Below are 27,824 nucleotides of genomic sequence, written 5' to 3' on the forward strand. Positions count from 1 at the left end.
AACATGAGCGGGGTCACCTTGAAAAGAAGTGGGGAGTTCCTGGTGCTGGAGGTCCCTGGATTGGCCGAGAGCCGGCCTTCTCTGTATGCAGGTGTGTGTGGACCAGTTGGGGAGGAGTGACTTTAACTGGGGACACTGTGTCACCCTGGCTCATTTTCTTGGTTTGGGTCACTTAAAACGTGGCCAGCAGCCCAGGACCTGTCCCTGTCATTCTGACGTATGTTTAAGCAGTTGGTATGTGTTGTGTTGCCATGGTTCACACGGGGTCATGTGTTTCTCACCAGGTGATAAACTGGTTTTGAAAACGCAGGAGTACAACGGACATGTTGTCGAGTACATTGGCTACGTGGTGAAGGTGAGAGGCCCCTGGGCAGGAGGGGGACTTCCTGATGGCTGGGGTCTCCCTGGGCAGTGACCATGTTTTGGAAAATTTGAGGATAAAGTGACTATGTAAGTCTGATGTATAAAGGGAATGTGTTATCTATAGAAACCCTATCACTTTCAACCACCTTACACAGATGCATGCAAGTCAGCGCATTTACATCTGGACAGATTGGGGCATTCTCAGTCTGTTCTGGAAGAAAGAGCCTCAGAGCAAAGACACCAAGTGGGCGCCAGCTCTGATGCTGCCATGAAGGGGTGTCAGTATGCCAGACACTCTTGGGTCCTTCAGCAGGTCCCACTGCTCCCACTCTGGGCAGGGCATGGGCATCAGTGATGGGCAAGACGAGCCCACAAGCCACCCAGGGTAGGAAACTGAAAACAGCCAGGCCTGGCTGCAGGGGTCCAGCTGTGAGGACTTGAGAGTCAGGGGTTCCCAGGAGAGGCCACACTGCACCTTGATTCCGTTTGCTGCATTCTGCACCTAAATACGGGCTGCATTGTCACCCAGCTCAGCTCGGCATGTGACCTTTCCCTAAAAGACACAGAGCGCACGTCCCCAGGTGTGAGGAAGGTGCAGGTGTGCTAGGCAGTGGGCAGTTCCCCACTGGAGACAGTGTTGAGTGAGATGAGCAGGTGGCATGTGAGGGAGCCACGGTGTGGAAGGTCACTTCCGAAGGCCTGTGGGATGTGAGCGTGTCCGGCTGCAGGCTCATTTCTGAGAGGGGAGCGACTCGCATTCCCTCCTTCCTGCTGCTTATCTCCAGAAGCGTGGTCTTTGTTTCCGAGTGGTCTGCTTGCTTCATTAAAGCTGCCCTGTCGTCTGTATGGTCTGAGGCTCACTTACTTTGTCTTCCCGTTTTTAACTTCCTATCTCGTGTTTTGTGTTTCCCTAAGTGGCGGTGCCAGTACGTGATGTCCTGGGGCCTGAATCCATTGCTGGCCGTGCTGGCCTCCCTCTGGGGGACGTGCTCCCGTGTCCTGGCCATCTCTGATCACACATCCACTTTCCTCCTCTCAGCCCGGGACCCTGGGCCTGCGCAGGGCCTGCCTCCCTCTAGGGCCTCTCAGATCCACCGCCTGGGCTCCTGCCCGGATCCGGCCAGCACCCCAGTCGAGCGTCCTCCCGCTGTCCCCGCGCTTCCTCGGAAACGCCTTTCCTCCGCGCTGGTCCCAGGACGGCCTGGCGTCGCCCTGTGCAGACGCGCGAGCGGGGAGCGTGCGCGGGGCGGGCACCCCCCAACTGCTGAGAAATTCACCCTTTTGATGGCTGGTCCGCCCAGATGGGTGGCTGAGCGTCCGCGCCACAGACAAAGACGACGGTCCCAGGGAGTCAGGTCTGAAGTGTGGGAACTACGATGTTTGTTTCCTCTGCAGATTCTCGAAGAAGATGTGACGCTGAAGCTGAACCCGGAATTTGAACAAGCGTATAACTTCGAGCCTATGGATGTGGAGTTTACCTACAACAGGTAACGCCGCCGGCGCGCCCGCCGAGGGGCTGCCTCCTGCAGGTGCCCCCCCGGTGCGCCCGAACCTGTGTTGCCGGAGGGCGGCCGGGGCTCCGCTGCCTGCTCCCGCCGGGCTGCTCCGCGGCCTGTGCGTGCGTGTGCGTCTCGGCGTCCTGCGTGTGCATGTGCATGTACGTGTGTGTGCGCGCACGTCTCGGCGTCCTGCGTGTGCATGTGCATGTACGTGTGTGTGCGCGCACGTCTCGGCGTCCTGCGTGTGCATGTGCATGTACGTGTGTGTGCGCGCACGTCTCGGCGTCCTGCGTGTGCGTCCTGGTGTCCTGCACGTGAGTTCTCGTCACCCGCTTCCTGCAGGTGCCTGCTGAGTTCGTGTAACTAGTCCTTTGTCGGGTATGTTTTTTGCAAATATTTTCTTTCATTGTGGCTTGTGTTTTTGTTGCTTTTAATACCTTTTGAAGAGCGGAAGTTTTTAATTTTAAGAGCTTCGGTTTATCAGCCTTTTCTTCCGTGTCTCATGCCATTAGTGACACTCTTAAACCTGCCTCACGCAAGATCACAAAGACTTTCTCCGTATCGTCTTCCAAAATCCCTCGGCTCTAAGTTTTACGTTTAGGCCTATGATCTATTTAGGGTTAATTTTTACAAAATGATGCGAGGTTGGGTAGAAACTAATTTGCAGGGCTGGAGCTTGGAGAACAGTGGGAAATGGGTGATGAGTGGCGTCCCTGTCTGTTCCCAGTGGCAGACAGTGAGCTGTCAGGGCCCCTCTGTCGGTTGGAGGAGCTGGATCCCTAGTTTGCTTAGAGTTTTTAGGCAGCACTGGACATGGGATTCTTTCCATGCTTTTCCTGTCTCTGTTGAGATGATCATGTGGTTTTTCTGTTAGTCTATTAAGATGGTCAATTATGTGATTAGAGTAAATCCCCCGTACTATGATGTAATTGTCTTGCACATATTGTTAGATTTGCTAAAATTTTATTAACTTTTGTATCTGTGTTCCTGAGGTATATTGGCCTGTAGTTTCTTGAGTTATGTTTTTCTGATTTGGGCATCAAGGTGATGCTGGCCTCACAGTGAGTGGGCAAGTGTCAGCTCCTGTTCCATCTTTGGGGACAGTTTGTGTGGACCGGGCAGGTTGGCCTGTGAAGCCTCTGGGTCTGGAGTGTTCTCTGTGGGAAGCTCTCTGACTACGGATCAGGTTCTTCCATCGATAAAGCACCATTCGGGTCCACAGTCTCTTGTAGGGCGAGCACTGGCCCTACATGCCTTTTAAGGAATCTGTGCATTTTATCTAAGTTGTCTATCTGTTTGCTCAGAATTATTCATAACATTTCCTCATTTCCTTTCATATTTGTAGTCTCTGAACTCGTGTCACCTCTCTTTTCTGATACTGGTGGTTTGTGTCTTCTCTTCCTCCTCGTTAGTCTGGCTGGAGGTTTGTCAGTTTTACTGACCTAATCAGAGGATTGACTTTTGGCTCATTGGTCTTCAGCGTGTTTGTTTCGCTGGTTTTTGCTCTGATCTGTATAATTTCTGTCTTCTGCTTGCTTTGGGCTCCATCTGCTCTTCTGCTTCTCAGGTGGACATGGTCCTTGACTCGAGGCCTTTCTTCCTATCTCTTAGGCACTACCCTCTGAGGGATGCTTCCCCTCCTCTGCTGCTGGACATCTAGGTTCCCGGGTTTCAGCTGTCTCGGTGAAGCTGTGGACGTACTCACACCTGGGTGTGGTGATGTGACACATGGGGAGAATGGAGTCTCTCCTGTGCTCCCCCGAGACTGCCCCTTGCTCTCTCCTTTCTATTCCCTGTGATGTCCTTCTTTCCCACTCCTGCTCTTTCATCTGGTCTCGTGGTTTCACACCTCTTGATGTCTTTGTCTTGTACGAATTTGAATGCAGGTACTGCTAGTATTTTAGCACTTGGTTCTTGGTGTCCTTAGATTTAGTCATTAAGGAATTCTCCGGCAGTCTCTGTTTCAGTCTGTTACATTCACTGTCTTTCTGGCATTTCTGGAGATGTTATTTTTTCTCCAGCCTATTGATAAGTTGAAGCATTTCAGCTGGATAACTTCATATGAAACCTTCCTTGTGCCCAGAATGAGAAACGTGGTGTGTTTTTATGTTGGTGAATTCTTCCTCTGGTGTTTTTCAGGCTGTTGGAGGTAAGGGCTGATCTGCAGGTTGATGGATTACCCGTTGGCTTGGCCCTGTTTTTGGAGGCTCCCCTTTTTTTCCAGAAGAGGTCAGGCAGCATGGATCACCCTTACACGGGTGCGTGAGCGGCTCTCCTTGGGAGGAACAAGCCAGGTCATCTCTCAGCTGCTTTGTAGTTCATCTGCTTTGAGTTTTTTGTCTTTCTTGGGGTCGGTTTTCTAAGTCCTAGGATGGCTCTTTTCTGGTCTTTCTCACCCTGGAGTTTATTGTATCCCAGGCCACTCATTGAAGATTTCGTTGAAGGGACAGAGGGGCCGCCCGGAGGCTTGTGCCAGGACCCTCAGGTGTGGCATCCGGCCATGCACTGCGTTTCTTCCTGCTTCACACACCCCTTCCAGGATTTTGCACTGTGGCGGGTCCTCCAGGTGCCCAGGTGTGAACTTGGCAGGAGTGTGGTATGTCCCAGGCTCTGAGAGGCTTGACCGGGCACTTGGGCCTCTGCTGGCTCGAGGCCAGACACTTCGTTGCACACCCTTCTTCACCTGTGCTTTGGAGTTTGGGGCATCTTGTTTCATTGAAGGTGGAGTTTTTATTTTTCATTTTTTATTCTTTCTGTTGTGTTGAAAAACAAGACAACAGGCCCCCAATGGAGCCACTGTACTGAGCCCCACGTCACCAGACCAAGACCTAACTTAATTACAGTGTTGGCTCCTCCAGAGATGGGGTTTCCCGGTCAGCCAGGGATCCGGGTCAGCACTGTGCGGGCATCTGCCCGGTGGGCAGCTCGTAGTGTTCCCTGAAGGAGGCGACCTTGTGTAACCCCTGCTTCCTGCCCAGGACAGCGCCCTGTCCCCTCCTTCTGCCTGTAACAGCTCATTCTGTGCTGGTCCTTGAAGCGCTTTCCTCTGCAGGATTTGATGCTGCCCTGTGCAGATCAGTTTTTGCTCAAGTAAACTGAAATTTTTAATGTGCCTCAGTTTTTTTTAACAGTTGTTTTCAGGGGAATTCAAGGGAGTGGTTCTTCATTATTGGAATCACTTTCTGGTTGATACAGTGGTGTTAATGTTCCCCTAACACTACATACACTGTGTTCTTACTTTTTTCTACTCGTCCACTTTATACATTAAACATTCCTGGAAAGAAAGGCGTCTCTGCTGTCCTGGTACCTGTGACACTGGGATTTTTCTGTGAAACAGATCATGACAGCACCCTCTGTCCCCCAGACTCCTGGCCACAGGCGCCTGTGAGGACCTTGGGGACCAGGCCTGTCTCTTCAGTAGTGTTTTGTAAAGGCTGCATTAGCATATTGACTCATGTCATGTATCAGACTCCATGACCCATCCTGGCCTTAATGTTTCTAAACTCAGTGTTCGCTGTTTGATGTTGTCCTCTCTCCACAGGACCACGAGCAGGAGGTGCCACTTTGCACTGGAACAGGTCAGCCACTTAGGAGTGAAAGGTACTATGGCGGTGGGTGATGGTGGTACACCTCCCAGAGTGTTTTTATGAGCTTCCTGTAAAATTTGCATAAACACAGTCTCCTCAATCACCTATTAAAAGTAGAACTCTGTGATGTTCAGTGTTTTTCTTTCTATTGGGAAGTTTCCCTATTTTCTTACTATTCAACTGTGTAAAAATAGCACCCTTAAATTACTGAAAGTAAAGCCATTGCCCTCTGCTTTCCCCTCTTAACAGAATTCCTTTTGCACCTACAAGTAGGCAGATCATGGCTTTTGTTCCAGAGCTCGAGCTGGGCTGGGCGTGGCCTGGGCATGGCCTGGGCGTGGCTGTGGCTGACTCAGTTCATGGCCCACAGGACTGAGGGGAGAGGGCCCACAGACATGGGTTACTCAGGGCTGCTGCAAACATTCAGGTTGCTTTTACTCATCTTTTTCATGCTTTTCAGCAGCATCTACCCTGTTACCCCTTCTTGTTTTAAAAGTGTTGTTTCCAGAAGAAATCATCCTACAGTCTCCCCAAGTGACAGGCAGTTGGAACCGTGCACAAGACACCAAGCACGATGAGCAGCCCCCCGCCGAGGTGCGTGCCTCACAGCGTGTCTGAGAGTCTGCATGGGTGCCCAGGTTGGCTGGGCATTGGGTATGGGGTCACCTGTGACCAGACCACAGTCAGGATAAAGCTGGAATACCATGCGACGGAGTGCAAGCTAGTGGCTCTGTTTTAACAGTGTGTATGTGGTTCGTGTACCTTCAGACAGGCCGTTTGCGTGATGATTTGTGCTTAGAAAACTGAGGATTTGCACCCTGTAAGTGGTCAACATCTGTATTGTATAAGTCGTGAAGATAGATTATTTTTTACTTGAACAATCTAGTCTCCATAAGTAGTGAGGTAGTGCCCATCCTATGCCAAGCTCCATCCGAGGCTCTCCATGTGTTTTCAATACCAAACTAGGTGTGGTTTTGTTCTGCGTCGTGTGCCCAGTGACAGAGAAACCCTCCACCACACAGTGGGCGTGGATCCTTCAAGCCTGCGCTGGTGCAGTTTAGCTGTGTGAGCATGTTTTAAACTTACAAAAATGCAGATTCTTAAGTTGTATCTAGTATTTAGAAACCCTTTTACCATGTTGAGCCTCATCTTGAGAAATGCAGAAGTAATGGTTTTTGAATGCCTGCACCACCCGAGGGAACTCTGTAAGGGGCCAGCAGGGATCTTCACTCAGATCCCTGCTATGTGTCAAGTGGATCTTTGTTCACAGGACACAGATGCACTGTCCTCACCTGTCCCACCCCCACCCCCCACCTGGTCTCAGAGGGTCTGTGGTGCTGCTGCTGCTCAAGTGGCTCACACTCTGCAGGGGCCAGGTCTCAGTGTGCAAACTTTAAGTGCGGAGCACTGTCCTTTTATGGATTGCCCGGTTGCAGGTAAACTGAGGGCACTGTGCACGTCGAGCAAGGTGGACTCACAGGGACTGGTTGACCTTCCAAACAAAGTACACAAAACGGGTTTCCGACGCTAAGCATCAGATTTCACAGGGCACAAATCCTGAGAGGGAGCAAGCAAGGTCGACCCCATGGTGGCCAGTCCACAACCTTCAAAGAGGCTGTCAGCCCGGGAGAGGGAGAGGTGGGTGGAGGTCACAGGGTAAGAGCACTTTTGGGGTCTGCAGAGGCCCCCCTTGTTTTCACTTGAGGACTCAGCAGTGCTGGCGTCTGAGGGACAGAACACTGGAGAGCAGAGGGGACCCTGTGTCCCACAGTCCAGCAGGTGGAACCTCAGACACAAGTGCAGTTGACAGAGCAGCTCCGGCACTTGCTTACCTGGAAGGGCTGAGACTCAGGAGCTGTCACCTGGGCTTTCAAGGGCATCCTGCACTGAGGAGAGGGTCCTACTGGGGGTCCCCAGGGACCTGTGGCTGCTAGCCTTGCCTTCAGCCTCTGTGGCTGGCCCTCGCCCTGAGCAGGCTCAGCAGGAGGCGCAGACTCACTGAGTCGAAGTGAAACCCTTTGTTTTGGAGCCACCATCACAAGTTTATGTTTTTTGTGTAAAAGGTAACTCAGAAAAAAAAGTAGCAGCTTTTTACCAGGTATTCTGTATTGTCTTTTTTTAAAGAGGTGTGACCTGCGGTTGTGCGGGGAGCTGTTCAGGATACGTTCTGTCTAAACAGCCCATGCAAACACAGCTTTCTGTAAGCCTTTTTTTTGCATGATTATTTCTAGAATAGGGAAGCTATAAAGGACCAACCTGAGCCTGCCACCAAGACAAGCCAGGCAGGTGCCCAGGACCCACGAGGGCTGGCGGCCTTTGCTACAAGGACAAGTCACCTGGGTGTGTATGGTGGGGGCTATGACTGCACCTGGGAACTAGGCCCTCGAGAAACTCACTGTCAGGGTTGACTGTGGTCATGACAGTTGTGTGACCGGGAAGATGAATGAGTGCTCTCGTCATGACTGAAGACTTGAGGTCGTGGCCGCTCTTGCCAGCCATCGTAAGGCAGGGTCTGGAGCGTCTCGGGTGACACTCCCGTGAGGGTGGGAGGCAGCGAACGTTTGTCCAGTGTTTGCCCAGACTGTCGACTTTCCCAGCTACTCAGCTGGCTCGGGGTGGGAGAGGCAGCGCCTCGGTCCCCCGTCACTGTGGGAGCCCCCACTGGCTGGTTGTCCTGTGGCCTCGTAGCGCCAGTGCTGAGGCGCTGAGGCGTTTGTAGCCCAGCTGCCAAATTGTTCGATGTCTGCCTGACCCTGTTTCCCCCCTTCAATCAGGAGAGGAGCTGCAGACCCCGGAGGCCAGAGAGAAGGAATTCTTCAACCCGCTGCTCAATGAGAACCAGCAGCTGGCTGTGAGGAGGATTCTGAGTGGCGACTGCCGGCCCCTCCCATATGTCCTCTTCGGACCTCCTGGAACGGGGAAGACAGTGACCATAATAGAGGCTGTGCTACAGGTGACGGCAGGCAGTGCGGTTACTGAGCACTTAGCTCTGTGATGTGTGCCTGGCATCAGGAGTTCTGCGTGTTTACACCCTAGAATCAGAGCTTAGAAGTTCTAGTTCCTCCTATTTAGCTGAGTCTGTTTTGTGTTGTTTAGGGGACTGTGTCAGGCAAAACCTTTTTTCGGGTTTAGAAGGGAACCTCTTGGTTTTCAGCATAGTGAACCCTTGGCCTCATCGCAGAGTAGTGCTGCAGAGAAGGCACCCCCTTCACGCAGCTGCTCTGCAGGCGTCTGCCATCCCCATTTGTGTCACCGTTAAGTTTGTGGATGTCTGTGCGCATAGTAGTTCCGTATCACTCGCGCTTCAGATGAGCAAACCTGTGTGGAGCCCTACTGTGGGCAGGCGGGTTTGGGTCCTGGGTGCAGAGGCATCACCTGCTCTCATGGCCTGTGGGTGTCACTGCTCCACACTGGACCCGAGGCTGACTGTCCCCCGTGTCCCCTGTGCCCTGATGAAGGTGTACCACGCCCTGCCGGACAGTCGGATTTTGGTGTGTGCGCCCTCCAACAGCGCAGCCGACCTTGTGTGCCTGCGACTGCATGAGAGCCGCCTGCTGCGCCCAGGCACCATGGTCCGCGTGAACGCCACCTGCAGGTTCGAGGAGGTGAGTGTCCCTGTCTCTGACAGCACAGGGGCGCTGGCCGGTGCCTAACCTGTTCCTGAGCAGCCACCGGGGCCTGCTCCTGCTGCCCCTCCCTTCTGTGGGCCCTCTGGTCCCTCCTGGTCCTGGTGTAGGTTTGGCTTGTTCACTTGTAGGATGAAGTTTTAATTGAGCAGAGACCGAATCTAGGAAATGAGTAACCTTGTTTCGGGGAAGGAGTTGCACGGTCACGTTATATTCGTGGTTCCAGAATCGATAAAACGGACTAGATTAATGAGAAAGTATAAATATATAAATACTTAAGGAAAACAACCAACTTGTTCCTTAGAACTGAGGAGTGGAACAGAACAGAGTTACCTTTCAGGGTCCCTTCCGGCTTTGTGATTATGTCCAATTTAAAGACAGTAACGTGAGAACAAACCCCCTAGACGATCATCGAGGCCATAAAGACATACTGCAAAGATGGGGAGGACATCTGGAGGGCCTCCCGCTTCCGCATAATCATCAGCACCTGCAGCAGTGCCGGGCTCTTCTACCAGATCGGAGTGCGGTGAGTGCCGCGGGTAGGCGGGTGGCCATCCCAGCCTGGACCACAGAGGCCCTGGCATCCCCTCCCCACCGTTTGGTCCCCTCACCTGTTTCCCTCTTAAGTCTTAAACAAAGGGGCCTGTTGGGCTCAGAGCCTGGTGGTGCTGCGACTTCACTCAGATTCCTGACAGGCTGCGGGGTGCCTCCCACCAAGCCCCCAGGGACACTGACAGAAGTGACCATGTACATCTTTGGCTCTAGAGTCGGACACTTCACACACGTGTTTGTGGATGAAGCTGGACAGGCCAGTGAGCCGGAGTGCCTCATTCCTCTGGGGCTGGTTTCAGATGTCAGTGGCCAGGTGAGGCCCATGCTGTGCCTGTCACCCCTGTGTCATTGTCACCCTGGTTTCCCACAGTGGCTCTGGAGGAAAGGGCTGCCTCCCTCTCCCCCTCCCACAGCCACTGAGACCTGCTGTGGGTACAAGACTGGCGGCCCAGGAGCTCCCACTCTGCCACCCCCAGTCCCTCTGTCCTAGGTTGAGCACTGGCCTGAGATAGTGACTGGGGTCATTTTGAACTGCTTCACCCCTCCCCTCACACTCCAGCTCCCACCTCCTTCCCAGGTGTGGAGGCCACAGAGACAGATGGGGTCATGCCTAGTCCAACGGGGACATGGCCTCAAGTCCAGGCCTGGGGGCTGCACTCCAGCCGCCCCTCCCCACACTCAGCTGTGGCCGATGCTGCGTGTGGACTGCCTCCCTACACAGCGGGTCCCTGTTGGTGTCGCAGATTGTCCTTGCGGGAGACCCCATGCAGCTTGGGCCCGTCATCAAGTCCAGACTGGCCATGGCCTACGGGCTGAACGTGTCCATGTTGGAAAGACTGATGTCCCGGCCCGTGTACCTGAGAGATGAAGATGCTTTTGGCGCTTGTGGTGCCTACAACCCCTTGCTGGTGAGCTCAGCCCCACGCTGTGCAGCCCCCGAGGGGACCACAGGATGGTCAAGTGCAGACTGGGTTCCCAGCCAACCCCAGACCACTTGGGAGTCTGCACTTTAGGCCCTGGTGCTGGAGCTGGAGCCCGGGGTCAGTGGGGCCCTGGCGAAGGCGAGCCGGGCGCGTCCCCACAGTGCAGGCAGCTGCACGTGACCGTGGGACAGAGGAGCGTGGCCCTGACCAGGCAGATCGCCCCCCCCAGTAGGGAGGACGTGGGGGCGGGTCTTCGGGCAGAGGACCTCCTCCAGAGGGGTCATCGGGCGTCATGAAACTGCCCCGTGATGAAACCACCTGTGAACTTGGCCTCCTCTCCTGGGAGGGGGGTGTCTGCCTTCTGCTGTCTCTGAGCCCCGGGCCTGCACGCAGCTGGGGTGGCTGACGGCCCAGAGCTGCAGTGAGCCCTGCGGGCAGAGCACCCCTGCCCCCCGGAATTGTCCCTCCTGCTCTTGTTTTCCTGAGGGTCACCTCCTCCGATAAAATGGACCCTTTATTCAAAATTCCCCTGAGGTACCAAGATCTCCTCCTGCTCTGGAGGCAGATGGGAGGCCTGGGTTGAGGGACCGCCTCACCCTCCCCTGGGACTAGGGCACTGCTAACTGTGGCCCTCACCTGTGCTGCTCGTCCTGCAGGTGACAAAGCTCGTGAAGAACTACAGGTCCCACGCGGCCCTGCTGGCCCTGCCCTCCAGGCTGTTCTACCACACGGAGCTCGAGGTCTGTGCGGACCCCAAGGTGGTGGCCTCCTTGCTGGGCTGGGAGAAGCTGCCCAAGAAGGGCTTCCCGCTCATCTTCCACGGCGTGAGGGTGAGTTGCGGTCGCGTCCTGTCGCTGGCTGGAGGCAAACAGGAGGTAGCTCAGCTCAGGCGAACGGCCTCGGTGACTGCGACGGGCCCCCTGGGTAGAGGTGCGGCACCGCATCCCGAAGGGCCTGCAGGGGCTCCTCTGGCTGCTTCGGCTCCATGGCCGGCTCACCCCAGCAGAGCCTAGGATGTGCTGACTCCGGTCTGCCTGGGAACCCGCTGTGCGCTGAGTTCTGTTTTCTCCCAACAGGTTTCTGTGTCATTAACCAGCTTAAGGGTCCATTGTGCTAACTTATTACCAACTTACTGCCTTTACTTACTGTTTTCATTCCCGTGAGGTGGACTCAGGCCCTCTCCTCGTCCTCACAGGTGAGGCAGGTCCTTGGGGAAGCTCTGCCCCACGGTGTCCGCTGAGGACGACGTCTCTCATGGCTCACTAGACGCTGTGGCTCTATTTTCCCTTTTGATCCAGGGGTTGTAAAGACATATTTTTCTTAACTTCCAAGTGGCTGAGAGTGTCTGGGTTGCCTCTCTTTATCCCTGACTTTATTAGGTTCTGACGACGAACTGTGGCCTGTAGCCACTCAGCCTTTAGACACCTGTGGCCAGGCCCTGGCCAGTGTGGCTCAGTGGTGAGCGCGTCGGCCCTCAGACTGAAGGGTCCCAGGTTCGATTCCGGCCAAGGGCACAGACCTCGGTTGCAGGCTTGATCCCCAGCTGGAAGGCAACCGGTCGGTGTCTCTCACATGGATGTTTCTCTCTCCCCCCCACTCTCTGAACAGCAATGGAAAAAAGACCCTCGGGCGAGGGTTAAAAAGTGACGATAATAAAGCCTGTGTCCAGATAGGTCTCCGTTTTGGTAAATGTTCCAAGGACATACAAGTAACTCATATTCTCTACCAAGGGATGTAAGTTCCACATTAATTTTTAAAATTTATCTGTGGAGTCTGATACTTGGCTCTCCCGCATCGGCTCGGCCTTCCCACTAGCGTCGCTGTCCTCGCTTTCTCGCCTGTTCTCGTCACGCCTCCAGGTCTTGCTTCCTGTACTTGCTGCTGTGCTGTGCTGTGTGCACAGTGACGGTTTGTCTTCCTCGGTGTGTAGTGTCCTGCACTGTGCCGTGTTTTACTTTAAATCCCTTCTCCCTCTGTTTTTAGGCCTTTATCACCCACTTAGGGCACATTTCTTAGAAGCAGCTGGTTTCTGTATTTACTCCAGTTTGAGAGTGGTTTTAATGAGATATGTCAGTCGAACCTCCCATCCCTGGGCTGTCCCTCCATCTTCCCTCGTGCCTGGTTGTGAGGCTGATGTGCACTGACTGGTCTCTCTCCTAGTGACTGAGCCTTTCATTGCAAATCCAGGGGAGAAAGCACCACAGTGAAGATGCCCCAAAAGCTGCCGCGTTCTGACTGCTCTGCCTGGTGTGACGTCTTTAGTTGTGGTAAAACACACACCACGTAGGATTTACTGGATTTACTGCGTTAGCCAGTTTAGTGCACAGTTCATGGTGTTGAATACATTGTTTCTAACAGTCTCTAGAACTTGCCATCTTCCCCAATGGAAACTCCCATTGAACACTCCCCTGCCCCTCTGCAGCCCCTGGCGTGGCTTCTGTTTCTGTGGCTCTGAGCCCTCCGGGGGCCTCAGAGAAGTGGGACCTCTCGGGACTTGTCCTCTGTGCCTGCGTCACTGAGCAGAGTGGTCGCCCGTGAGTCTCCTTTCTAAGGCTGAGCGATGCTGTTGTGTGGACCGGCCACGTGTGTCCACCCCCGTCACCGCGGATGCCCTGCAGGCCTGGGGCACGTGCTCATCTGGGTCCCTTGTTCAGTTCTCTTGGGTAAATACCAAGAGGCAAACGTCTGGCTCGCATGGTAATTCTTTTCGTACTGTCCTGAGGGGCCTGCACACGGTTCCCCGCGGCAGCTGCACCACCTCACGCTCTGGCCTCACGCACAGGGTGCGGTTTCCCCACCTCCCCCCGGCACTCAGGTCTGTGTCTTCCATCGTGGCCTTCCTGGCCAGTGTGAGGCGGTTGGGGTTTGCATTTCCTGATGCACAGTGATGGTCGTGTGCTCGTGATCATCCGAGTATCTTCTCTGCAGGTTGGATGGAAAGAGGGCACCTGCTTCCATGGGGGGGAGGGGGGGGGCAGCCAAAGCGAAGGGTCCGGCCCAGCCCAAGGGGCCTCCTGCCTGACCACAGCTGCCCGCTGCCACCTGGGGCATGCGCTCTGCTCCCGCTTGTTTCCGGGCTCTGTTCCCTCTCCGCACATGCCCCTCTTGTGTGTCCCTGTCCCCACATGACACTCCTCCCACCCTCGTGCTCCTGGCTCCCATTGCAGTTGTGCCAGTTCCTCAGCCACACCTGTGCCATCCCTGCCCCTTCTCTGCTCCCTGTTCCTGGGCCCCTAGCGAGCGTTTGCTGGTAAACAAGGCCTTGTGACGACCTGCTTCTCTTGTCTCCCAACCATCACAGGGCAGCGAAGCGCGTGAGGGGAGAAGCCCATCATGGTTCAACCCGGCCGAAGCTGTCCAGGTCATGCGCTACAGCTGCCTCCTGGCCAGGAGCCTTTCCAGCCAGGTGCCGGCGCAGGACATCGGCGTGATCACACCCTACCGCAAGCAGGTGCGCCCTGGGCCAGCGAGCTTTGTACTTCCTTGTGCACAGAGGCCACCAAGGAAGTGGGAAACAAGCTCATCACGTGGCATCCCCGTGGGACTCCCACTGGCCTTCTGTACCCCGGGGTCCTGGGGCTGGGAGCCTGGGCACGTGGGGTGAGCCCCGCCTCGGTTTGTTCCTCTGTCCCTGGCATGAAGATGTCACCTCCTGTGTGCTCACTGTGCCCTTGCTGAGGCACGTCCTCCATGTGCTCCTGTGCTGGCCACCCCGTCATCTCCATCCCACATCTGCAGACACCGTCGCGCCCACACCCAGTAGCCACCCTGACTGAGGGAGGGGGAGGCAGGTTCCCCTGGAGTTGTCAGGGATTTGAGAAACTTTTTGTGTGTTTACTGGCCATTCATGTCCTGTCAAAATTCCTGTCTAGCTCTGAAACCAGGATTCAGGTCCAGTCAACTTGGGTGGGTGGGACATGCCTGGGAACTGAGAGCAGCGCTGCACGTGGCCCACACTCCCTCAGGCTGCCCGGTGTGAGGAGACGGTCAGGTCTGTAAAACTTTGACCTTCATCTGCTTCAAAGGTGGAGAAAATAAAGGTTCTGCTGAGGAACGTGGATCTGATGGACATCAAGGTCGGCTCGGTGGAGGAGTTCCAAGGACAGGAGCACTTGGTTATCATCATCTCAACTGTAGGTGTCCCGCTTCCTGTGGGACAGCAGTGTCTGGGGTCCCCCGAGCTCTAGGGGGCTTGTGGCACATTCAGGTAGAAACAGCCCAGGTGCAGGTGGAGATGGGCCAGCGCCCGGCCTGGTCTCGTAACTGCGGGGAGCTGTCCTCACACAACCCAAGATGAGAAGACAGTGCAGAGACGGGACCAGGAGGGAGGGGTGCGTGCGCTGGGGCAGTAGGGACAGGTCCGAGGAGAGGTGACGGAGGCACAGCATGGACGGGGTCAGGTGCCCCACCCGCACGCAGCCCCGTGGCCTCCAGACAGCCACCCTGGGAGACGACGAGTAACTCTCAGGACTCCACTCTCATCCTCATGCTCAGCGGGGCTCCTGGTAGGTGCCTTAGGAAATTCAGTCAGGAAGAAAAAGAGAATCACCTCAAATCCTGAGTTACCCCAACAAACACTGTGAGTCACCCCAACGCCCTGAATCACCCCACGCCCTGAATCACTCCACACCCTGAATCACCCATTACCTTGAGTCACCCCACACCCTGCACCCAGAGCACCACAGTGATGGGCCCCCTGTTGTGCAGACAGAGGGCAGTGAGGCTCCTCCGCCACCCCCACCGCCTGCTTTTTTTTAACCAAAAATGAGGTCCTACTGATGATTCGTATTTCTAAAAGCTTTTATATGTTGAGAGAGTTTGTGCCAGAAACACTTGAAGTGCCATGTTTCTTTTTTGTTTTTGTTTTTTTAAATGTCTTTACTGATTTCAAAGAGAGGAAGGGAGAGGGGGAGAGAGATAGAAACACCAATGAGAGAGAGTCAATGACCAGCTGCCTCCTGCACGCCCCCTACTGGATCTCCAGCCAGAAACGCGGGCATGTGCCCTGACTGGGAACCGAACCTCAATCTCCTGGATCCCAGATTGATGCTCAGCCGCTGAGCCACGCTGGCTGGTCTGAAGTGTCATGTTTCTTTACGTTGTGTTTTAGGTTCGGTCAAATGAAGATCGGTTTGAGGATGATAGATATTTTTTGGGTTTCTTGTCCAACTCAAAAAGATTTAACGTCGCCATCACCAGACCCAAGGCCTTGCTGATTGTGCTGGGCAACCCCTACGTCTTGGTCAGAGTGAGCTGCCACCCCGTGGGCCAGAGTCACCGAGGAGGGAGGGCCTGGGCTGCGGTGGCCGGGTTGCTGTCCACCCTGCCCAGCTCTGAGGCCTGGCTCCTGGTGTCCCCACAGGACCCCTGCTTCGGTGCTTTGCTGGAATACAGCATCACAAACGGTGTGTACACAGGGTGTGACCTGCCGCCCGAGCTGCGGCACCTGCAGGAGTGATCTCCCGGCCGGGCAGGCGTAGCTCACGGGATTGAGTGTCGTCCCGGTACCAGGAGGTCACCGGTTCGATTCCCAGTCAGGGCACATGCCCAGGTTGCAGGCTGCTTCCCCAGCAGGGGGTGTGCAGGAGGCAGCCGATTAATGTTGATGTTAATCAGCATCTCTGTCATCAATGTTTCTATCTCCCTCTCTCTCTTTCTCTCAAATCAATAAAAACATATTAAAAAAAAAAGTGAGCCCTGGGCCTTGGTCCTGTTCCTGGGCTGCCTCGGCCATTCTGTCCAGTCCTGCAGTGATGACAGTTGGTGTCACCCCTCCCTGCACAGCTCCCATAGACAAACGTTCCCCTGGTAAAAACGACACCATGAAGAGGGCACCTGTCCAGCCCTCCTCAGTGGTCCTGAGCCTGGGCCCTGCAGGGAGCCCGGTGCACTGGCCCCTCTCCTCCCACCAGCAGCTGTGGCTAGAGGTGTACAGCCACCCTGCCCAGCAGAGCAGGAGCCCAGGAACTGGGGAGACCTCGTTTGGGGATCTGACCTGGTCTGTACCCTCTCTCCTTGGAGTAGAGCAGGCACCTGCCATGGACATGGCTCGCGTGGCTTCCTTCCAGGGGTCGGACTCCACGTAGGCAGCACGGTCCCCGCCTGGGAAGCAGAAGTCACTGTTGTCTGAACTATGGAAACACCCAAAACACAGTGTCGCCGTCAAGACCTGCAGAGAGCACCCTGGGAGCACTGCATTGAGAGGGGAGCGTTCCCAGCGCTCGGGCACTAAGGCCTTGCTCAGGCTCCCTGTCGTCACTTGTGTTGAGGGCATGTGAGCGTGGAGGCCCAGGCAGAGCCCCCAGGCATTGAGTGAGGAGGGAGACAGGCACACCTCCGCAAGACCCTCACCACCAATGGCAGGTTGGCAGCAGTTGGGGTCCCGCAGGCAATGATGTGTTGGGCTGGCATCACGGTGGACAGGTGTCCCAGGATGGGAGGTACCTCAGCTGTGATCCAGAGGTGTGTCTGGGGTGGTGGGAGACCAGGTGGGGCCCTTCTGTAGGGGACTCGGTGCAGCTGGGCAGCCGTCAGAGCTACTGGGGACTGATTGATGGGGGGGGTGCTCTGATGACCTCAGAGACCAGAGTCTGTGGGAGGCCAAGCTGCCCAGGGGGGTGGCCTGCACAGGGCTGACTTTTGTGCTTGGAGATCCCCTGTGAAACTCGGTTACTTGAAACTTCCCTTCATCGCTGTCCGAAGCGGCTCATTGCCACACAGCTGAAATGCCACCAAAATGCGACACAGCCTCGTCCAGTTGGAGAGGACCCAGCTAGTGGCCCCCACAGCTGGAAACCTTGGTGGCTCCTCCCCTGGAGTGTCCCCCAAACCACATCCTACTACAGGTGTGGGGTTGAGAATGGAGGACAGCACAGAGCTGTCCCCTGCAGGACGCCCAGTTGGCGGTGGGCCCCTCCCCCCACAGCTTCACCAGCCGGCCGTCCACTGCTCTGTTGCCACGCCAGGGGCCTGGGGAGGGGACACGGAGGGAGGGCTGGGCTCCAGGGTCTCCACGGGATGCGAGCCCCTGTGCAGGTGTCAAGGACCTCTGCTCACCACTGTGCCCTGGTGCCCACCCCGTGCCCAGCCTGCCTGCTCTGGGAGTGAGGACAGCATTCAGGGTGGCTGCCCCCTGGTGGTGGCAAAGCTGCAGGATTCAGGATCCAGGCCCCAGCTCTGCCCCGGGCCTCGCACCCCACACACCGAGCTCTGTTGCTTCCCCCATTTGGTGGGGGGACACCACCTGCTGGCGTTTCCTGGAGCGTGTGGCACCACAGACACTCAGCCCCCCAGTGTGTGCTGACTGCTCCGTGTGTCCCAGGGGCAGCCCCGCACCTGCCAGTGCCCAGGTGAGCACTCTGAGGCCGTGTGGAGGTCAGCAGTGTTCCTCCAGAACAGCCGACCGCAGTGCAGCACAGGAAACCGCGCCCAGGACATAGCCTAAGGATCCACAGAGAGTTTTCACCCCTGCACAGGGTATAAAGGGTCTAAGTAAACAGAGGGCTGCCCCATGATGACCGCACACCCCAGCTTTCCCCAAGTCAGCGTTCGGTCAAGGCAGCCTCAGCATTCCCGCTGGACGTGTTTCAGAAACGTGACCAGGTCCTTCCGAAACGTGTGTGGAAGAGTAAAGGTCACGGCCCTGGCCGGGCAGCTCAGTTGGTCAGAGCATCGTCCGGATACACCAAGGTTGTGGGTTCGGTCCCCTGTCAGGGCGCATACAAGAGTCGACCAATGAATGTATAAGTGGAACAACAAGTTGATCTCTCTCAAATTAGTAAATAAAAAATAAAGGTCACGGGTGCTACGTCACAGCTGAAGAGGAAGAACTGGTGAGGCAGGTGTTCGGAACCTGGCAAAGCCGTGATTACCGAGAGGCCTGGCAAAGGGACAGAGCCCTGCGGGGCGGTGAGGACCCCTGGTGGCCTAGGGGAGGAGGTGCCCTTAGCTGGGGCTGGGAAGCCAGCCGGCTTTCAGGAGAGCGGAGCTGCACCCCTCCCTCCACCAAGGGCGCCTGCTGATGGGGACCCGGACGGGCTCAGGAAGTGAGTTACCCCTGGGGTTGGCGAGGGCTGGATCTGGTGCAGTGATCCCCTGAAACGCCCCATCACCAGTTACATAAACTGAACCGGTTCAGCTCAAGAGACAAAAGAAGTTGGAGGCCACCATCCAACTGTGAGGCCCCCGAGAAATGAGCGTGAAAGGCACTGTTCCTCTCAGAGAGGGACGCTGGAGTGCCCATCACCTCCTACAGAAAACCCAAGACTACAAACATTGGGGGGGAAGGGAGGAGGGGGGGAGGGGGGAGGCCCTGGCTGGTGTGGCTCAGTGGGTTGGGCATCATCCCCTGCACTGAAAGCTCACCGGCTTGGTACCCGGTGAGGGCACACGCCAGGGTTGCGGGCGTGATCCCCGGTGGCCAGCTAGAGGTGGCAACTGATGGATGTTTCACTCTCACATCGATGTTTCTCTCTCCCTTTCCCTTTCTCTCAAAGTCAATAAAAAAAATATTTGAGAAAAATGGTTTATGACTACATCAAAATTAAGGAGTTCTATTCAGACCCCATAGATACGCCCGACAGGCAGAGGGCTCGGGGGAGAGTTGACAGCTGACTGACAGAGGGACGGTCCGAGAACCAGGGAGGTGGGCACACTCCAACCTCGGAGCAGCAGACGCCAGAGCAGGGACCCTGCAGACAGCGGGGACTGTTACGGGGACAGAACCTCTTTTTCATGGAGGGAGTGTGGCCGAGCCCTTCTGGAAAGTGACCAGGAAGCACCCCCAGCAGCACCACTGGGGGGGGGGTTCCAGTGGCCTTAAGGATGCCTGTGCTGGGTTACCTGGGGGCAGATTACCTGGGGGTGTCTAGGTTGTCTGGGGGGGGGTGTAGGTTGTCTGGGGGGTGTCTGGCTATCTAGGGGTGTCTGGCTATCTGGGGTGTCCGGCTATCTGGGGGTGTCTGGCTACCTGGGGTGTCTGGTCGTGTGGGGGTGTCTGGCTATCTGGGGTGTCCCTAGTAACTAGGCACAAGTGAAACGGGGTGGCAGCCAGGGGTGGGCGTGATTGAGAAACAATCTTAGAAGCATTTAGACCCTTAACGACCTAATGCGGTGCCACAGAAATGTGCGCCTGAAACCTGCATGGTCCTGTTAACCAGCGTCACCCCAATAAATTTAATTTAGAAAAACACGTAGGATACAGGTCTGAAGTGCTGGCCCCGCACAGGCCGCCCTGCCACCCGCTGGCCGGGGGCTCAGACGCCTGCGGCGACCTGAGCGCAGCCGAGCCCCGCCGCCTGCACGCGCGCCCCCGCCGCGGGGAGTCGCGGGTCCTGCGGGCGCCGGAGACCCAACCCACGCGCGCTGCTCCGAGGGCGACGGCGGGGATGGGTGGCGCGGGTGGCGGGTGGGGGCGCGAAGGGCAGGAAGGCGGCGGGGAGCCGGGGCCAGAAGCGCCCGGACCCTGCGCCCACCGCGGGGGCTGGCGCGGGCCCCAGGGCGGGAGCGCGGGGCAGGAGGGTGGCCGCAGGAGGTCAGGGCGGGACAGCAGGCGGCCCCGCGGCAGGTGATGTGGGGACCCTGTCGTGCGTGGCGGGCACCGGTGGCGGCCGAGGGAAGACCCCGCGCTGGGGAGGGGCGCCCAGCGCCCGCCGTGTCCGCGCCGCTGCAGAGGGCGCGGGGCTCGGCACCCACAGGGGCGGCCCGGCTTCGGGAGGTGAAGAGGCGACACTGCAGGACCCAGGACGAGGAACCCCGTCTCCGCTGGGCCGGGAGCCCCGGGCGGGGATGCGGCGGGTCCAGCCCCAGCCCCCCGCCCCCAGGACAGCCGCGCGCTCGGCCTCGCCCGCGGCGCCCCGTCCGCAGCGAGGAGAAGCCCGTCCTCGTTAATTCATCCCGTTGCATTTAAACGTTTTCTGCACAGTCATCGCGGCGCCGCATCCTGCGTGGCGCGGGGGGGCGGGGGCGGAGCCACGCCGCGAGCCGCCGCCGGTAAACAGCCCCCTCCCCGCGGCGGGAGCGGGGCCGCGGCCCCAGCCTCGGACACCGCCGCCCCCGCCGAGGACGCGCCAGGCCTGCCGGGCTGCAGCCCAGCGGGGGCGGCGGCGCCCGGCGCCCGACCCCTGCCCGCGGGGGCGGCGGCACAGCGCCCCCCGCCCGCCGCCCGCCGCGCGCCCCCCTGCTGCCCCCGCCCCTCCCCCCGCGCCCGCGCGCCCCCCGCGCCCCTCCCCCGCCCGGCGCCCCGCGCCCCGCGCGCCCCGCGCCCCGCCCCGCGGCCGCCCCCCATGCACCACCTCCTGGAGCAGCCCGCGGACATGGCGACGGCGCTGCTGGCCGGCGAGAAGCTGCGCGAGCTGATCCTGCCGGGCGCGCAGGACGACAAGGCGGGCGCGCTGGCCGCGCTGCTGCTGCAGCTCAAGCTCGAGCTGCCGTTCGACCGCGTGGTCACCATCGGCACCGTGCTCGTGCCCATCCTGCTGGTCACCCTGGTCTTCACCAAGAACTTCGCAGGTGAGGCCGGCGCGGGGCGCGGGCGCGGGCGGGAGGGCGCGGCCGCAGGTGCGGAGCTGTCCGGCCACCCCGCCGCCCGCCGGGCCTGGCTGGGTTCGCAGCACCCAGGGGTCTCCCCGCAGCTCTTTAGCGCCACCCATCCTTGCACGTGTCGTCGGGCGCTCGGGCCGCCCCCTGATCCCTCTGCGCCATGGATCGTCTTTACCGTCCATGCCCTCGCCTGGAACGCGGGGTGGACCCCGTCCTGGACCTGGCTGGCCGTCCGGGCGTAGATGAGCCCGGGGTCTGATGTGGGAAGGGAAGACCACGAGGGGAGTGGGCAGGGTCTGAGGGAAGGAGGAGTGGCCAGGTGAGGGCCAGGAAACCTTACAGGTGATGGATGGGAGGACAGCAGAGCCGGCTGCTGGGCGCGGCGTGGGGCCTGACTGGTGAGGGTCCCCCAGGCCGGTCCTGGTCAGCCGCGGGATGAGGCTTCCCCGAGATGGGCGGCTGGAGGCCAGAAATGCACCCCCAGGGCCTGGCTGGCAAGGGCCTCAAGGCCCAGGTACCATGAGAGGACCCTCCTCAGTCCACCTGCTATGTTTGAGGGTCAGAAGTGCCAGTCCCTGGCAGAAAGGCTTGGGGGTTCCTCCAGGAGGAGGGACATGGGGCTCTGTCCCCCGAGTGACATTGGCAGCATTCTCTCACTCTGCATTCATTCCTTCCCAAAGGTCTCCCCTTTCAGGGCCTCTGTGGCCTGGGGACACCCATTGTCCAGGGTGCCTAATCCCACCCCAGGGCGAGGGGCACACCAATGCCCAGACACTCCTGGAGTCAGGACATGTGCACAGGTGCTTGGTCAGCCTAGTCAGGTGTGGGTGCTACCCACCCATGGAGTGTCACTCAGGGTGGACACGGATGTATTTGGTTCCTGGGGCTGCTGGACAAATGAGCACAAACTTGGTGCTCAAAACCATAGAACTTTCTCTCACAGTCGGGGCTCAGAAATCAAGGGCTGAGCTCTCGGAGACTCCAGGGGAGGGGCCCTCCTGCCTCTCTTCCTCTCTGGTGGCCCCACAGTCCTTGGCTTCACTGAGGCTGGATCCCCCAGTTTCTGCTTCCACCTTCTCCTGGGCACCTTCTCTCTGAGCATCTGTATCCAAACTTCCCTGTCTTAGGAAGACACCAGTCCCTGGGTTGGGCCCAACTCCAGAATGACCTTGTCTTAACTTTATCACATCTGCAGAAACCCTGTTTCCAAATGGGGCCATGTTCACAGATACCACTGGCTGAGACTTGAACATCTTTTGGGGAGCGCAGTACAGACGCACACAGGGTAGGCTCAGGACTTAGTCCCCCTCGGCTCACCTCCCGGGACGGGGCTGAGTCCAGCTCAGCCAGGTAGGGCCTCAGCGCCCCTCCACGCCAGCCAGCCTGGGCTGCTGGGGTCTTCCGGAGTGTATCCTGGTCCAGGCAGGCCTGCCCCTTGACACCCACCTGTATTTGCACACGGAGTTGTGTGCGCGCCCATCTGGGCCCGCTGCTGGTGTGGGGAGGGGCTGACCAGGCACTGCTGGCCTCCAAGCTAGGGATCTCCCTGGACACCACAGCCTTGCGTCCTCAGCCTTGGAGGGCAGTGGACAAAAGAAGACCCCCATTGCTCTTGGCCAGGGCCCCTGTGAATGCTCCCTCCACCACATCGGCGCATTCAGGGGTCAAACGGGTGTGTGGCTATGACGGGAGAGGCCAGAGTTACCAGGAGGGTTACCAGGGTCCTTGTACATTATGTGGGCCTGGAACAGGGGACCAACATTTCCTAAAGCAGCCAAATAATCAGCGTAACCCAGTGCACCTCTCTAACCACAGTCAGGCAGGTATCCCCAAGGCCACTTGTCCCAGCACAGTCCTATGCTTCCCTTTTCAGAAAGGACAGGAGGAAAGCATTTGCCTCCTGAGGACCAGGAGTTGCAGGTCCTCTGTCTGTGGGTCACCCTCTGCCCCGGTCTCCAGGGTGGGCCTGTGAGAAGTGAGGCCCCCACCCAGCCAGTTCTGAGGGTCTCCCCTCCCTCCTCCCTCCCTCCCATGTGGGCCCCAGCATCCTGGGAGCATGTTTGTTCAGGCCACCGCGGGAGTTTTGAGGGAAGGGTCTTGGTGGGGCTCCGCCAGCCGCCACCTACAAGCACAAACTTAGTGTCTGAAAATAACTCCAACTTACTGTCTCAGGGTCCTGCAGCTCAGAAGTCTGAAGTGACTAAAACCAAGGTGTCAGCAGAGCCACGTTCCTTCTGGAGGCTCTGGGGAGAATCTTCCTGGCCCTTGGTTTCTGGCCCTTGCCCAGCCTGTCACCTTCCTTACACCTCTCTCTGACTGACCCTTCTGCCTCCCTTTTGCAAGGACTCCTATGATCACACCGGGCCCACCCGATAATCCAGGCCCATTGCCCACTTGAGAGCCTTAACCTAATCCACCTGGCAGAGTCTGTAGTGTAATCTAGTCACAGGTTCTGGGGAGCCACCGCAGTACCCCATTCAGAGGCCTGTAAGGGCTATGGGGTCTGGGAAGGGTCTGGACCTCCCCTGGGGTGAGGGGGCTGAGAGGGGGAGGTGGGGGCAATGAGCGAGGTCTGGGGGTGGCTGGGGTAGGCTCCATAGAGTTGGGGGGCCAGGAGGGGCAGGCGCTGCTGGCAGGACTCCACAGGTAGCATGGAGCAACTCAGCTCCACCTGTGGAAGGGCACTCGGGGAGGTGCAGGCTGGAACCCCGACTTGGAGGATCCTGGGGGCTGGGGGCATTCAGAGCAGCAGTGTCTGGACAGCTGCTTAGAGGAGGTGCAGACTGGTTCCTCCTGAAGCTGCATCTGCAGTGCCCGGCTCTCCTCCGACCGGACTTTTCCGTGGGGCTGGCCCTGGCCCTGGCCCTCAGCCGTGGAGTTTCCAGGAGTACCCAGGACGCCGAGGTCCCATGGGTCACCGTGTCCTCTCTCGGGACAGCCAGGGGCACCTGGGTCAGTGCAAGGCCTGGGGCTGGTCCAGCTGTGCCGCTGGAAGAGGGACCCTGGCTGAAGGGGGGGTGGCCTGTCCTGCTCCTCTCTGGGACTCAGTTTCCCCTTGTGCACGGAGACCTTATGGCGCTGGGAGGGGGGCCTGGTGTTGGCAGTGCAGGCTCGTCTCCCAGATGCAGGTGGGCACAGCTGTCACCGTCACCCGCGGGGCAGCCCACGGTGCGACCCCACCACGGGGCTGGGGCGTAGCCGGGGGAGGGGAGTCTGTTTACGGAACAGCAGCCTCGGCGCAGGCGCAGGCGTGGGGGGCGGGGGCGGGGCGCGGCGGGGAGGGGTCTGACGCCCCAGCCCGTCTCCTCTCTGCCCCCAGAGGAACCCATTTACTGCTACACCCCACACAACTTCACCCGCGACCAGGCGCTGTACGCCCGCGGCTACTGCTGGACGGAGCTGCGGGACGCGCTGCCCGGCGTGGACGCCAGCCTGTGGCCGTCGCTGTTTGAGCACAAGCTGCTGCCCTACTCGCTGCTGGCTTTCGCGGCCATCATGTACGTGCCCGCGCTGGGCTGGGAGTTCCTGGCCTCCACCCGCCTCACCTCCGAGCTCAACTTCTTGCTGCAGGAGATCGACAACTGCTACCACCGGGCGGCCGAGGGCCGCGCGCCCAAGATCGAGAAGCAGATCCAGTCCAAGGGCCCGGGCATCACGGAGCGCGAGAAGCGCGAGATCATCGAGAACGCGGAGAAGGACAAGAGCCCCGAGCAGAACCTGTTCGAGAAGTACCTGGAGCGCCGCGGCCGCAGCAACTTCCTGGCCAAGCTGTACCTGGCGCGGCACCTGCTCATCCTGCTGCTCAGCGTGGCGCCCATCTCCTACCTGTGCACCTACTACGCCACCCAGAAGCAGAACGAGTTCACGTGCGCGCTGGGCGCGTCCCCCGACGGGCCGGCGGGCGGCGGCGCGGCCGTGCGCGTGAGCTGCAAGCTGCCGTCCGTCCAGCTGCAGCGCCTCGTGGCCGGCGTGGACATCGTGCTGCTCTGCGCCATGAACCTCATCATCCTGGTCAACCTCATCCACCTCTTCATCTTCCGCAAGAGCAACTTCATCTTCGACAAGCTGCACAAGGTGGGCATCAAGACGCGCCGGCAGTGGCGCGGCTCGCAGTTCTGCGACATCAACATCCTCGCCATGTTCTGCAACGAGAACCGCGACCACATCAAGTCGCTCAACCGGCTGGACTTCATCACCAACGAGAGCGACCTCATGTACGACAACGTGGTGCGCCAGCTGCTGGCCGCGCTCGCGCAGTCCAACCACGACGCCACGCCCACCGTGCGCCACGCGGGCGTGCAGACCGTGGACCCCAGCGCCGACCCCGCCGCGCCCGACGGCGCCGCCGAGCCGCCCGTGGTCAAGCGGCCCCGCAAGAAGATGAAGTGGATCCCCACCAGCAACCCGCTGCCGCAGCCCTTCAAGGAGCAGCTGGCCATCATGCGCGTGGAGAACAGCAAGGCCGACAAGCCCAAGCCCGTGCGCCGCAAGACGGCCACCGACACGCTGATCGCGCCGCTGCTGGACGCGGGCGCCAGGGCCGCGCACCACTACAAGGGCGGCGGCGACGCGGGGCCCGCGCCCGGCCCCGACAAGAAGCAGGCCCGCCACTTCTCCCTGGACGTGCACCCCTACATCCTGGGCGCCAAGAAGGCCAAGCCCGAGGCCGCGCCCGCCGCCCTGCCCGCCTCCCGCAGCCAGGAAGGGGGCTTCCTGTCGCAGGCAGAGGAGTGCGGGCTGGGCCTGGCGGCAGCACCCACCAAAGGTAGGCGGCCGGGCGGGGCCTGCGTGGGCTTCCAGGAAAGGGAGGACCCTCTCACCCAACTCCCCAGACCCGGCGCCTGGGCACCCTCTGAAAGGTTAAGGGGGGGATCTGCTGGGGGGGCAGCGGGGTGGGCGCAGGTGGCTCGCTGCAGGGGCGAGTGCGGGCACGGAGGGCCCTGGAGAGCCCGGTGAGGTGGACCGGGCGGGATGAGGCCTGGGTCTGAGGGCTGGAGGAGACAAGACAGGAAGGTTGCTCAGGCCCTTGAGCAGGTGCAGGAGGTGGGTGCTGCGGCCCCTGGGGGCTGCTGTGTGCAGAGGGTCTGGCCCAGCCCCTGCCTGGCTGAGGAGGCCGAGGGAGGGATGAGCCGCCCCTCCGAGGACGGCTCAGAGCCGCGAGCCCCCCGCTGGCCCGCGGTGGGGATGGGGAACCGCCAGCAGTAGTAGACAGATGGACCTGCAGGGTGTGACGTGCCTGTGTCCTTGGCTGTTTGCAGACTCTCCGCTCCCTGAGAAGGAAATCATGTTCCCAGCAGAGCCGGCCCGGGCTGCGCTTCCCTCCGGCGGCCCGTTTCACGTCTGCTCGCCCCCCGCAGCCCCCGCCACGGTCCCCATATCACCAGCCGGCCTGGGCAAGGCTGACCCCCTCACCATCCTGAGCCGCAACGCCACCCACCCGCTGCTGCACATCAGCACGCTGTATGAGGCCCGGGAGGAGGAGGACGGGGGACCCCGGGCGCCCCCAGACGTGGGGAGCCTCATCACCATCCCCCCGCCCCAGCAGATCCTCATTGCCACCTTTGACGAGCCGAGGACAGTAGTGAGTACTGTGGAGTTCTGAGGGGACAGGGCTTCCAGGACCACCACAGGCCCCTCTGCATGACCAGGGTACACCGATGACCCCAGCCCCACACGGACGCGGCCTCTGCTTCGCCCAGCACTGCCCAACCCGGCCTCCCATCCGCATGCCTTGGGGCTCAGCACCTGTCCCTCCCTCTCCATGGCATTGCCGGGGTGCTGGCTGGGCCAGGGGCTGGCCATCACCCCAGTGGAGCCTCGGCCTGAAAGGCCAAGAGCCACCCCCCTCCCCTGCATCAGGCGCTCGGCTGTGAGATGAAGTTTATTTTTTTAGTTAATTTTGTCTTGGGCCCAGGATGCTGGCCGTGAGGGGATGGTCTGTGAGGGGACAGCCAGGGTCTGAGGCGTGGAAGGAAGCTGGGGATAGTGGCACCACGGGCCTGGGTGCCCCCAAGGGGCCGTGCTCACGGCTTGCCCTGGCAGGGAACTGGGAGCCCTGGGGTCAGAGGTCAACATGCACTTTCTCCTTGTACCCCGACTACCTGTGCTTTACCATGGTTACTGTAACTAGCGAGTGTCTTTACTATCAGGAGACTTAGGGTGCATTTAAAACAAAGGATGTGTGTGTGAGTGCATGTGGCCAGAGGGGGAGGGCGCCCGTGTGCTAGTAGATACGTGCGTGAGCGTGCGAGCATGTGTGAGTGGGCACCAGTGTGTAAGCGAGCGTGTGAGCGGGCCCGGGTGAGCGTGCACATGTGAGAGCAGGTGTGGCGCCGACGCGTGAGGGAAGGAAGGAGTCCAACGCAATAACCACGTCCCCACCCGGGCCACAGCCCCCGGCCCAGGGCCCACGCCGCTTCCCGGTGGGAGCCCGGGGCCAGCAAGGCGGGTCTGTCCCTATTACCTCAGCCACGGCAACAACGTGACAGTATTAACAAGGTAGCACTGAGCATATCAATAAATATTATTCTGATACCGCCTGTGTCCCGCGTGGTCCACCCTGCCGCGGGCCTGTGCTCTGGCCAAGGCCTTCTGTGTCCGGGCGCCTCCTCCCAACTGCATGTCCATCCCTGACCCGCCATCATCACAGGCCACTGGAGGCGCCTTACTGCCCTCCAGGTCACCCTTGGGGGTGCTGCTGGCCCACAGCAAGGCAGAAGTTCGTGGCTGTCCCTT

General features: G+C 59.0%; 2 protein-coding genes across 2 annotated transcripts; both read left to right on the forward strand.

Annotated features, from left to right (window-relative positions):
* Positions 1 to 3: 3 nt before the first annotated feature.
* MOV10L1 (Mov10 like RNA helicase 1) lies at positions 4 to 16,231 on the forward strand (the record flags this gene model as incomplete). The annotated part of the gene is made up of 16 exons (XM_081127845.1): positions 4 to 91; positions 285 to 355; positions 1,759 to 1,850; positions 5,404 to 5,462; positions 5,946 to 6,043; positions 7,681 to 7,789; positions 8,224 to 8,402; positions 8,908 to 9,054; positions 9,480 to 9,601; positions 9,841 to 9,940; positions 10,371 to 10,535; positions 11,207 to 11,380; positions 13,852 to 14,001; positions 14,576 to 14,683; positions 15,661 to 15,798; positions 15,913 to 16,231. The coding sequence occupies 16 exons, from the start codon at positions 4 to 6 to the stop codon at positions 16,006 to 16,008; spliced, it is 1,896 nt and encodes a 631-aa protein (XP_080983971.1). The 3' UTR covers positions 16,009 to 16,231.
* A 4,602-nt stretch (positions 16,232 to 20,833) lies between these two features.
* Positions 20,834 to 27,624, forward strand: PANX2 (pannexin 2; the record flags this gene model as incomplete). The annotated part of the gene is made up of 3 exons (XM_081126073.1): positions 20,834 to 21,059; positions 24,409 to 25,854; positions 26,348 to 27,624. 3 exons carry the CDS (start codon positions 20,834 to 20,836, stop codon positions 26,689 to 26,691), a joined length of 2,016 nt encoding a protein of 671 aa, XP_080982199.1. The 3' UTR covers positions 26,692 to 27,624.
* Positions 27,625 to 27,824: the final 200 nt, after the last annotated feature.

The sequence above is a fragment of the Miniopterus schreibersii genome (assembly GCF_964146895.1).
Source record: "Miniopterus schreibersii genome assembly, chromosome: 2".
NCBI classification, from domain to species: domain Eukaryota; kingdom Metazoa; phylum Chordata; class Mammalia; order Chiroptera; family Miniopteridae; genus Miniopterus; species Miniopterus schreibersii.